Source organism: Aedes albopictus, chromosome 2, assembly GCF_035046485.1.
Source record: "Aedes albopictus strain Foshan chromosome 2, AalbF5, whole genome shotgun sequence".
Classification (NCBI taxonomy): Eukaryota; Metazoa; Arthropoda; class Insecta; order Diptera; family Culicidae; genus Aedes; species Aedes albopictus.
The window spans coordinates 118,736,708-118,748,894 of record NC_085137.1 but is presented as its reverse complement, the minus strand read 5'-3'; the positions used below and the strand labels follow the sequence as shown (position 1 = coordinate 118,748,894).

General features: G+C 42.0%; 1 protein-coding gene across 3 annotated transcripts in view; it reads right to left on the bottom strand.

Annotated features, from left to right (window-relative positions):
• The window catches only part of LOC109419958 (inactive serine protease scarface), a 205,549-nt gene that overhangs the window by 156,760 nt on the left and 36,602 nt on the right, over positions 1 to 12,187 (bottom strand). For 2 of the 3 annotated variants that reach the window (XM_029853097.2, XM_029853098.2), the window contains exons 2-3: positions 8,651 to 9,785; positions 8,189 to 8,445 (exon numbers count right to left, since the gene is read on the bottom strand). In XM_029853097.2, the coding sequence (XP_029708957.2) occupies positions 8,189 to 8,445; positions 8,651 to 9,785 (1,392 nt within the window). The remainder of the gene's footprint in view (positions 1 to 8,188; positions 8,446 to 8,650; positions 9,786 to 12,187) is intronic. The other variant, XM_029853099.2, reaches the window with a different exon arrangement.

Genomic DNA, 12,187 nt, shown 5'->3' with positions numbered 1-12,187 from the left:
ATGGTTGTCTTTTTTAAAAAACACAAACAGGCTAAGTTTCGACTTCTTCCGATGGTTTAGTAAGACAATCTTATAGCATGTGTTCTCAATATCTCGGCTCCTGGTACGGCTCCAAATCCACCTAGGCACATTATCAATCTGATACATAAATGAATGCTAAACGCCTATCAACTGTATGCGAACCAATACCGGAACACTGGTTAAGCATACGGTAGATTTTGTTAACGTTTGCTTCGGATCGTGTTAGGTTGAAGTAGCTGTTGGTGTACAACCTTTGACAGACCGCTTTACTGAGCTGTCTTTCTGGCTCCTCATCCAGAACGATGTTTTAAATCCATGGGTCACAGAAAACTTTGGAAAGCTTCTCGAACAGAACCTTCAAATTTGTTTTATGAGTGTGTACTACTGGTACGTGACACTGGAGGTAAGCACATGTTCGGTTAACACCAATCGTGACAATTTCTCACACTTCGATAAATCATCTAGGAATTTTAAACTCCCTATGAAGGATGAGATCACCGGAATACCAGAGCCTGTTTCATCTTACCAGTCTACTTATTCCTTAGTAGGCAGTCTAAGCTCTCTGGAGGCTGTTCCGTTAATGGAACTGGTAAAGCACTCAGCGTACCTCCTGAATACACCATCACCATAGCTTGGGACCCTTCACACTGCTCGATTCTAGGCAATGAGAAAGCGGACTCTCTGTCCAAAACAGGGGTGTTGAGACCTTTTAGCTCTCGGTGCGCTTTTTTTGGTAATAAATTGTCATGCGGTGCACATGATGAAAACTTTCTAAGAATAAAATATTAAGATTTTTAAATGATTCAAAATGATTTCCATTCTCACATGTTCTTGACTAAGTGCTTGACAAAATTGTTTATGGAGGTCATGGTTTGGTTTCTTGTGAAATTAATATCTGGTTCACGCAGAAAAATAAATTATAAACATAATTAAATTCTAGTTCAAATCAACCGGTTTTTAGTTTACTATAGCGACAAACTGATTTCTAGTTTAAACTGAACTGTTCTAGTGTTTGATAATACAAATATTTTCATTCGTCGAAATTTTTACAGTTTGTTAAAACAAACAGAGATATGGTATTTTCAACATGAAATAATGGATTGATTCAAACGACTGTACTTTTGCCACTAACAAACCCGGAATGTGATTGTGTTGGTGACGGCAGCAACTGCGGCAGCTCGGAAATCTATTTTAAGACTCTCGGTAAGCGGATGGGGAGGAGAACGACTAAAAAAAGACAAAAAAGGCGAAACAGATCAACTTTCTGTGGATGCTGTCGTGAGTACCTTCGCGTTATTCATCACGGCCAAAGCTGCACTTGGAAGTTGGCGTGATGGATTTGCTGCACCTTCTTCGTTGTGGCGATATTGGGGTAAGTATTTTATAGATGTGTGAGTGCTTTCGGACCATGTTTATGGTTTTTATTTTGTTGAAACAATTGAAATATTTGACATTATATGAAATGATGGTAATCGATTGTATTTATCGATAAACTCTCAATGAAAACAATTAAATATAACTTTGTAATAAGTAAATTCTCAATTTGAAAATCAACCATGCGTTTTATTGTTTTAAACAAGCGCCATTTTTCTGCGTGTTAATAGTAAAATTCCCCAAAGTACAGGAGTCAAAAAGTCAAAATGAAATTCGTATCAATCTCTCTCCAAAAACATTCTTGAAAAAATCGATAAAACATTCTAAATGTTTTTAAAAAACAAAATACGCATTGAAATACCTGAAGAAATTGCCAAATGAAGAAATAAGAAGTTGTCGAAGAGTTTTATGAAGATATTTCTTAAGTTATCTCAGAATAAAATAGCGTTAATTTGGAGAAAATTGCGAAGAAAAAAAAATATATCGAAGACCCGTAGAATACAGTAGTTTCTCTAAAGGGCCTGTCCATAAACTACGTAGACTCTTAGGGGGGAAGGGGGGGTTCTGACCAAAGTCTACGCTCCATACAAATTTCGAAAATTTTGTATGAACAAAAGTCTACGAGGGGGGAGGGGGGGTCTGAGATGGCCGAAAGAAAGTCTACGTAGCTTATGGACAGCGCCAAAGATCGCGTAGCAAAATTCTGGAAGAATTGCCACAAATAAATCTTCTCAAGAGAATAAAGCGACCATAAAGGAATTTCTGAATATAAACTTACTAACATTGCTTGATTATTTTGCGACAGAATCCCCAAGAAAATTGCTGAAGGAGTGCCAAAAAAATTACCAAAAACAAATTTAGAAGCTATTACTGAAAACGATTGGTGGGAGTTCGGCTTTGCAGTCAACAGATCTCTATTTCAACCGATAAGAATTCGTCCCCACGAATCGGCAATTGTTCATGTTTCTTCAGGGGAAAAAATATGAATATCGTTCACCGTTCAGGTTTTTCATTTTGAAGAAGACACTAACAATGGCCGAAACGTGGGAACGAATCCTAAACGGTCATTCTAGAGATCTGTTGACTGCAAAGCCAAACTCCCACCAATAATTATCCCCAAAACAGTTGAATCCTCGAACATCCAAAATCAAGTCCAAAATTCAATATGGCTATTACTGAAATCTGAAGAAATTTCCACCATGATTTGTAGAATGAATTTCCTAAATAATTGACTATTTCAAAAGAATTGCCGAACGAATGTTCAAAAAGGCTACTCATGAACCACGAAGACCAAATTTTAGCCATCTCAGACACCCCCTCCCCCTCGTAAACTTTCGTTCATACAAAACAAAATTAAATTTGTATGGAGCGTAGACTTTGGCCAGACACCACCCCCTCCCATCTAATTCTACGTGGTTTATGAAAAGTGCCAATGCAATTTCTCAAAGAATTGCCAACTATATTCCAATACCCAAAATCAGCAATGAAATTCCTAAAGGCTTCGACATGACAATTACTGACAGAGTTTTAGATAGAATTTATAAACGAATTCCCGAGGCAGTTCCTGAAGAAATTTTAATAGGATTTCCTCGAGCATTGCGCATGAAAAGCCTGAAAAGTTTATCGCAAGGGTTACCTTAAGAGTTCTTGTAACAATTATCACTTGCAAACCAGTGAAAAACAGACCGAAAAAATCTAGTAATTTCCTATCGCAGTGCTTTAAGCATTGCCAGAGGCACTCCTACAGGTATTGCTTTGAACTTAACTGAACTTAACAGCAACTGAATTTGCTGAATCAAATTGTGAAGAAAATACCAAAGAACTGCTGCCAGAATTTATGACAAAATTGCTGAAAGAACTTCTGAAAGAGTTTCTTAACGAAGTTGTGAAGAAACTCAAGTAGATATTGTGCAGACGTTCTTGAAGGCAGGCTTGACAGAGCGGACCTGGTGGTATGGTTAAAGCACGTGTCTATCACGCCGAGGGCCTGGGATTGAGTCCCACTTCCAACAAACACGTAAAATCCTTCGGAAGGGAAGTACAGCGTGGGTCCCGAGATGAACTAGCTTAGGGTTAAACATCTCGTTAATACAGATAAAAAAAGAATCTCCCTCGCGAGAAAATGAGGAGGTGATTCCGGTGATTTTCTAAGGAGAGAAAGTAAAACTCAGTAATCACAACGCAAATCCTCAACAGCGCGAGCTTGTCGCGCTGCAAGGAGTTCGTCCAACAGTTGCTTGTTGTGTTTCTCACGTCCACTCCAAAAAGCACTTGCAAGTTTCGCTACCATACAACTAAAGACTCGCTAGGCTCAAAACACACACGCAAAAACGGCTCCGCTCAAAAATGTGTTCGGCCTGCACATTTTTAGTAAACATCCATGCCGCACATGACTGTGTTGGAAACACACATTTTTTTTAAATTGCTCGTACGCTCACATGAGCATGTATTTTGCAATAATTTCGACATGGCAACCTCACTGGGTTTATAAACCACCTTCAAATACCGAAAAATATTGATATTTTGCAAAAATGTGAGCGTACGAGCAATTTAAAAAAAATGTGTGTTTCCAACACAGTCCCTGTGCGGCATGGGCGCTACTCAAAAATGAGAGTTTTTATTTTAGAGAGCACTCCTCTACCCGAAATCATCAACGTTTGTTTTTTTTTCGTTCCCCTCTTCCTCGCTTGATTAGTTACATCACTAATTGATGTTCGTTCACTCTCTCGCGACGAGGCAGAAGCAACCTAGGAACTCATAACGATGAAAATATTTTCAGGAAGAATTGTTTAGAACTCTGGTACTGTTAGTGTCTGAGATAAACCTGAGGTAGGAAAAGGAAAAGGGGGGAACTAGGGGTTCTCTAGGAAGTAGCAACCCAAGCAACACACATGCCACGTAAGAGTCACGGCAGCGCAAGTTTTAGTTGCAGCGAAGCTTCTCCCAAGTAACATTTTGATGGCCAATTAGTCTAGTGGAGGTTTTGAGGAACGTCATGAAACCTTATACCTTAAATTTTGGTGTTATGGTGGTTCTAAGAACCACTTCTAGTCTATTTGACTAAAAATGTTACTTGAGCTGTGACTAGAAGTAATGCTAGAAGTAAGTGACTTCCCAAATTACATTTTGATGACCAATTAGTTTTGTAGAGGTTTTGGAAACGATCATAAAACCTTTTGCCTTTTATTTTGGTTTTATAATGGTTCTAATAACCTCTTTTAATCTATTTGACTTGAAAGAATTACTTGGATTCTATACTACTAAAACTTTCGCTGCCTGTGTGTTATTTGGGAGAGTTGTTCTCACTTAAAGGCTGTGAAATTCAACATACACTGAAACCTCCATTTAGGATGGATTAATTTAGGTAAAATCTATTTAGGTTCCTCCATTCAGGTAATGTTCCCTAAATAGTATTTGATTGTGCTCAGAGCAGTTGGACTACTCATGATAACAGATAAAGTTGGTTTACAAAAAAAAACAACACAGAATTAAGAGTAAAGGGACGTTAACGGAGAGTTCAAGGGTTAAAAGTTTAAGAGTATCCGAGATCTCCCTGGAGTTTAGGCCATCTGATCTATAAGCGTAGTCAATGATCTATTGGAGCATTATTAATGGAATTTAGACTTACACAGCATCACGTTGCTATGTGTTCTCAAGTCATGTCAGTTTGGAGATCCTCAAGAACTTCCTTGCGTATAGGTCATCGGATCTACCAATAATTCTTTAAGGTTCTGCAAGAACTCCCTTCAGTATAGGTCATCAAATCTACGAGGGCTACTAGTTGTTTCTAAGAGCATTAAGAATTAGGTTTACAAAGCTCCAGGCATCTATGTTTTATCAAGTGGTAGGTTCTATGATTGAATTGGAATATCCGAGAACTCCCTGGAGTTAAGGCCATCTGATCTACAAGTATAATCAGTGATCTTTTTGAGCGTTATGAATGAAATTTATGCTTACACAGCCTCATGTAGCTATGTGCTATCAAGTGGTGAGTTCATTGTCAGCTTGAGGATCTCCAAGGACTTCCTTAAGTATAGGTCATTGGATCTACCAACGTATTTGGTTGTCTCTAAGAGATTTACGACTAAGGTTCACTCTCACACAACCTCAGGTAACTATGATCAATCAAGTTTTGAGTTCGAAGAATCTTTAAGGGTTCTTTCGTGAAATTCTCCTGACAGTCTCTAAAACCCCCTAAAATCCCTGTGAAACCTCCTGCAATGTCCTGAAACGCCCTGAAACGCCTTGAAACGCTTTGAAACGCCTCTGAAACCTCTATGAAATCTACGAGAAATTAACCTGCAAGCCTCTGAAGCCCCCTTATCTCTCCTTAAACCTCCTGGGACGCCCTGAAACACAACGCCCTGAAACGCCTTGAAATGCTTTGAAACGTATTTGAAGCTCCTTTAAAACCTCCGTGAAATTCACCTCAGAGCCTCTGAAGCCCCCTAAACCCCTGTGAAACCCCATGAACCGCCCTGAAACGCCGTGAAACGCTTTGAAACGCCTTGAAACGCCTTGAAACGCTTTGAAACGCCTCTGAAATCTCTGTAAATCTCCGTTAAATTTACCTGAGATTCTCTGAAGACCCCAAAAACCCCTGTAAAACCTTCTGAAGCGCATTTAAATGCTTTAAAACGCCTATGAAACCCTCAGGAAACCTCCGTGAAAACACCCGCGAGCCTTTTGAGCCCTCTCAAATTCCTTCTGAAATGCCCTAAACTGCCCTGAAACGCATTTAAACGCTTTGAAACGCGTCTGAAACCTCCATTAAATCTCGGCGAAATTCACCTGCACGCCTCTGAAGTCCCCTAAAGCTCCCCTTAAGCCCCCCCTTCCCCTTAAACCTCCTAGAACACCCTTAAACGCATAAAAACGCCCTGAAACACCTTGAAACGCTTTGAAACGCCTCTAAAACTCCTATGAAGCCTCCATCGAATTCACCAGCGACCCTCTGAAGGCACCCTTACACCTCCTCAAACCTCCTGAAAGGCCGTGAAACGCCCTGAAATGCATTGAAGCACCTTGAAACACTTTGAAACGCCTCTGAAACTCCCATTAAACCTCGGTGAAACTCACCTAAGAATTTCTGAAGCCCCACAAAATCTCTCTGAAACTTCTTGAAACACTTTGAAACACCTCTGCAACACAAATGATGGTAATTCAGTAGCATTAGTTTAAGGGATTTCAGGGGCGTTTAAGGAGATTGTTAAAAGTTTTCAAAAGCGTTTCAGAGGGTTCTGGGGGTTAAGGTAGCTTGAAAATGTTTCTGGTGGGGTTTCCAAGGTTTTTCAGGGAAGTTTCAGCTGACTTTAGGGGGTTCCTTTTAGCAGGATTAAGTGAGATTGTAGGGACGTTTTAGGGAGTTTTGTTGCGTTTTGGAGCCATTTCTAGGCGATGTAAGAAATGTATCTGTCGTTTTGGGAGGATTCAGGAGGTTTTAAATTGATTCAGAAAGTTTCAAAGGCTATCTGTTGGTGTTTCAAGGGAGTTTCAGGGAATTACAGGGAGCTTCCACGGAAGCTTCAGAGGTTTCAAGAGAGTTTTAGGAACGATTTTAAGTTTTTCAGAAGATTACCGATATGTTCAGGTAGTTTTTATGGACTTAAGGGGTAGGAGGGGGTCTCGGTGGTCAGAAGAGGTTTCTGGGTATTTCAGGAGGTTTCATAGGCGTTTTAGGATGTCTCCTTGGACGCCATCTCAAATCCCTAGTAGCAAAACATGAACTGGTGAAACTAAGTTGGGCTCACTGACCTCCTCTTGGAACCGAATTGTTTTGCCGCTGCTGGCGCAACCTCGCTGGCATCAAATTTGTATGTTATGCTCGGTTTCATCGCCAGGGTCACATATGATTCCTCTGACCCCAAGTCCTTTTTTATTTGAACACCTCATAAAATGAAGTTCCAGTATATCTTCATAACGTATCTGTATGTGTTTACCTCATTTTCAAATTGGGCTTTTATCTGGTATGTTTTGGATAACTATCTCCTTGTAAATTACATTGTGCTTACTTCAGTACTTTAAAGTACCTAGTTAGTACCTAGTACCAGCTGTGTTCGTATGAATTTTTTTATAAGTTAATATTAAATAGATAGTCAATGAATAAAAAGACAGCATCTATTATCAACATTATCCGTACAATACGAAGCTTTGTTAAGATTGAATGGATTTCAGAATAAACGTTTCGAACAATTATTTTGCAAACTTATTTTGTTGTGATGAATCATACGCCTGTTTCGATGAATTTTGATTTATATATAAAAAATATAAATTTCCAGTAGAGTAAGCAAGTTTGTTCAGAGATTTTTGAAAGTGTATAATAGCTATAGGATCAAGAAACTTTTATTCAAGTTTTCAAATTGTATAAAATCGGCTTAGATATGAAAAGATCCTCACTATTTTAAGGCATGTATGTGATTTTATCCTATTCAAGAATAGTGCTTATTAGTTCATTCAATTATCGTGAATACCTTTTCATCGCGAATAACGCTTGTTCATCGTAAATCGTCACCCCGAACCAAAGCAAAAAAGCTCAAACCAAATGAGTTTCCTTTTTTGTTGCACGATAGAGGAACCACATTCCAACGGAGTCCCGAAGACCTTTTGCTTCATATCAGAATGTCAACCCTTCGCCTCTTCGTCAGTCATCATAATCCATCCTCACTGCGACGATACTTTTCTCAATCATCATCGTCAGGGAGGACGCACATTAATCAATAATTGTCCCACAGTCGAGCTCGGTCGTCAACTGAAAGTCATCTATCCGATTGGAGTTGTAGCATGTAGCACTTACCTGGTTGTTGGTGTTGAACAGATTCAGTTGGCTTTCCTGGACCTGTCCGTTGACGCAGTACTCGTTCGGTGTGCAAACCTTGTTCGGTTCGTAGCACGGCACCGTGGTCGGGACGGGGTAGTCATAGCCGTGCGAAGTGACGGTGGTCTTCTTGAAGAACGGCTGCAGATTGACGCCGCTGGTGATGGTGTGTGTGCTAATGCCGGCGCCGGTGTTTTCCTGTGAACGCGTGACGCTGGAACCTCCAATGCCTGAGGCTTTTGGGGGGTGGGTTTTTGAGAGTGAAAAAGGGGGATTAGGGGAGTGGGCAATGGCGGATAACGAGTAGAACGAATATAGTTAGATAAGCGAGCTCTAGTTCAGCGATTGTCCCAGGCTGGCGTTGGATGGTTGAAAGATTTTTTCAGACATCCAGCGACAGGTTGGAAAGCGCTGTTTTGGAGTAGAGGAAGCTAGAATTACTTGGCGAGATAGGAGGCGGCCCTTGATCGGTTCTTGTACCGGTTACATCGGTCCTGGCAGTAGCCCCGAAGGTTGTAGCGGTGTTAGTATTAGTTTGGAAAGTACCAGGCGGCGGAGGCTGCTGTTGTTGCGTATTGGTTATAGTAGTAGCTGTATTAGTGTTTCTAGAGATAGTAGCTGTATTAGTATAAACTGGTGGCGGTGGCGCAGGAGCGGGAATGGGAGCAACTCCAGTGGTCGTTGTGGCGGTTGTTTTGCGGAATGTGCTGGTTGTTCGGACTCCACCGGTGACTGATGGTTGTCCTGGTTGACCTGGTTGAGCTGGTGGTTGGCCGGGGATAACTCCTTGCGTGTTGACCTGGTTGGTAGCTGTGAACGTATTGGTGCGAGTAGCACCAGCCACAGTACTCGTGCCAGCTACGGTACCTGGTGCATTGGGTTGTTGACCGAATGCTCCTGCTTGGCCTTGAATACCCGAAGTTCTGGTGGTGGCCGTCGAAGTCCTGGAGATGGTGGTACCGAAACCTCCGATACCGCCAACTGCTTGACCTTGACCCGCTGCTACTCCGGTTTGGGTACCGACTGTCCTAGATGCGGTAGCCTGAACCGACGTAGCAGTGCCACCAGCACCAAACTGGCCTGGTTGACCAGGTGGACCTTGGGCACCGGCTTGTCCAGCAGCTGCTCCAAATGACCTTGATGCAGTGGCCTGAAAACTGGACTGTGAAGTTCTAGTGGCACCGAATGCTCCAGCTTGGCCTGCTACTCCTCCAGCCTGGCCGGCAGCACCAGCTGCACCAGCAGCACCAGCTGCTCCGGCAGCACCTGCGGCAGCTCCTCCAGCGGCCCCATCCTCTCCAGCTCCCGGAGGAGTTTGCACACCGCCACCGATTTTAGTAGCCTTGAAAGGAGAGTCTGGCGCAACCCACCAGAAGGTAGTCTGTTTCTTTTGATCATGCGGTATTATATCCCCATCACCACCCGGAGCTTGACGTTTGGAAATTGATTTACTTCGGTACTGCGAGGCAGATCGGAAACCCTGACCAGCCGAGAGGAACTCCGGCTGGTAGTTCAATTGGGCCGATACCAGCCCTATACAAAGCAGGCCTACAAAGGCCCCCGTTCGGAGGTTCATCTGTGGAAAAACAACAAAACAAACAGGTCGTTAGAATCTTCAAACAACACACCTAAATAACAACAACTCCAACTAATCATAGAAATTCTTGAGTGCTTCTCCGAGTGATTATGCCACACAATTAGTCGCTTACAAGAGACAGAAATTCATTAACTGCGACCGAAGATAATAGAATTTTCCCACCGTGTGTGGGTCCAGCTCTTCACGATCGAACCTTGAAATAAACGCGCGCCCGCACGAGTCAGCATGTGTTCAAGAGCTGCGCGCGTACTCTGGTGATGATTTATCGTGCGAAACAGTCGTTTCTGACACGGCGCTTCTTGGCTGCGTAGTGCTGCTGGATAAATATCAAGTTCTTACTCTGATGACGAACGACTCGAAAAAAAAAGACAGCCAATCGAATAACGCGCGATGGATATTCCCTTTCAATCGCTGCAGACCAATTTGCCGCCATTCGCTACGGTTATTCAAATAAATCAGGATTAAAATCAGCGGGTAGCATTCGACCGACCGTCGTCGTGGCCGTAAGATTCCAAGGACTAATTAAGTCACCACATAGTGAACAACAAAAATCTCATAAATCTAGTGGAGGGACGGTCGGTCAGTTGGTTGGATGGTCGGTGAGCCCTCTAATAAATAACTGTCGTGCCCTTCCGCAAGGCCACGCTGCCATCCATTTGATAGGAGGACGCCCCTTCGACCGCTCACCATGGCATTTCGGTAGGTAGCTGGCGGGCTAAGTGTTTGTTTAAAGCCTCGTAAAATCAACGCATCGCTGGGAATTGGCGTCTACGGAGGCGCCCTTTAGTTGGACATTTGAATAGGTGATTCACTGGCATCGGCAGATTGGGGCACCATGGGCCCAACCTTTGACTTTGTTATTTTCTAATTTCAGAACTATTTACTGAATTATTTTAATTTAATTTCGACACGCTTTCAATTGATTCTGGACTAATGCCAACACTAACTAACTTCCAGCATACATTTGATTCATTTTAGATGTCTTTAAAACTTTTAATTAACTACATTTTCAAATGAATTTCACATTATTCTCGATTCTCTCTCAACTGATGATAGCTGCTCTTTTAACAAACGTGAAACTAACTGATTCAAGACTAATTGTTGGCCAAGCTTCAACTCACTGTTTATCAACTCTCGAGTGTGGCTTGAATTGATGTAATAACAATATTATTAACATTTCCTTATTATATAGATTTTCAGCCCTTGGCTACTAAATCTCTTTTCTTGTTTCACCCTTCACACACTTGATATTCTTCTCAGATTTTGGAGCTTCTAACTCACTTTCTCATTCTCACTTTCTCATCCTCATTTCACTCTCACTTTTCCGTATTCCTATGTGTCCCTTTACTTTTAGAACCCTTACATTAACAAATCCCGTGCACGTCATCGCCCTCCCATCAGCTAATTTTGATGACTATTTACAATAATTCCGCCGTCAACCTGATCTTCAAATCACATTGCAAGTACATCTTCTCCGCGCAGCACAGTCTTCACCACGGCAGCCTACCCTCCTCATCACGATGAGATGACCGCCGCCGGAGGTGGATGACAATGAAACTGATGTGGAAGACCCAGTCTAACCAGCAGAGGCACCCGGAGTCTGGTGCCTCCACTGCACTGAGTTGACCGGTTAAATAAATATCCACAAATTTACGACGGAACAAACAACACTACGTTCCCCTTGTCTTCGGGGAGGTGGATGCTTCACCACAGCCCGCAGTCAGTCAGTGGTGATAGAGAAGCAAAAAATGTCCAAAACAAACTCGCTCATGCAGTGGACTCCGAAGAGGAGCTTCAGATGCTGCTGCTTCTTTGGAGGTGTTTGAAATAGGAACATACACACAGCTGATGATGTTTGGTGTGAAGTTCAGGGTCAACCAGCGATGGCCCCCACCAGGGTTCGGCTAGAGGCGATGCTATTTAGACAAGAGTCATTGCAATTTGGTATTTACTTGTGATTATTTGAGATGTTTTTTTTTTTGCTAAATGGTTTGTGGACACAGTTCAAAAGTCGCAATATTTCCAAAATTATCGAAAACAACTATACTTTTCCCTAAAAGTTTCAAAGTTCGCGGATGGAATTTTGATTTAGAGCATAACCAGAGTACTGTGACAAAGTAAAGTTAATGACACCATCCTTTGAAGTACGTGTTTGATTCAAACACGTTTTTAACACATTTTACACAACAAGTCATCAGTCAAAATCCACTCGAATATGTGGTTTGGAATGCTTACGACCCTAAACTCAAACGCACCGACAATCCCGCGACAGGTAAAAGAAATCCAATCAGTTCAAGTCCCAAATCCTACACTGCAAGCACAAAAAGCGACTGGCACTTAATTATGATCAGTTAAATAACAGAAACCATGCCGCCAGCGCC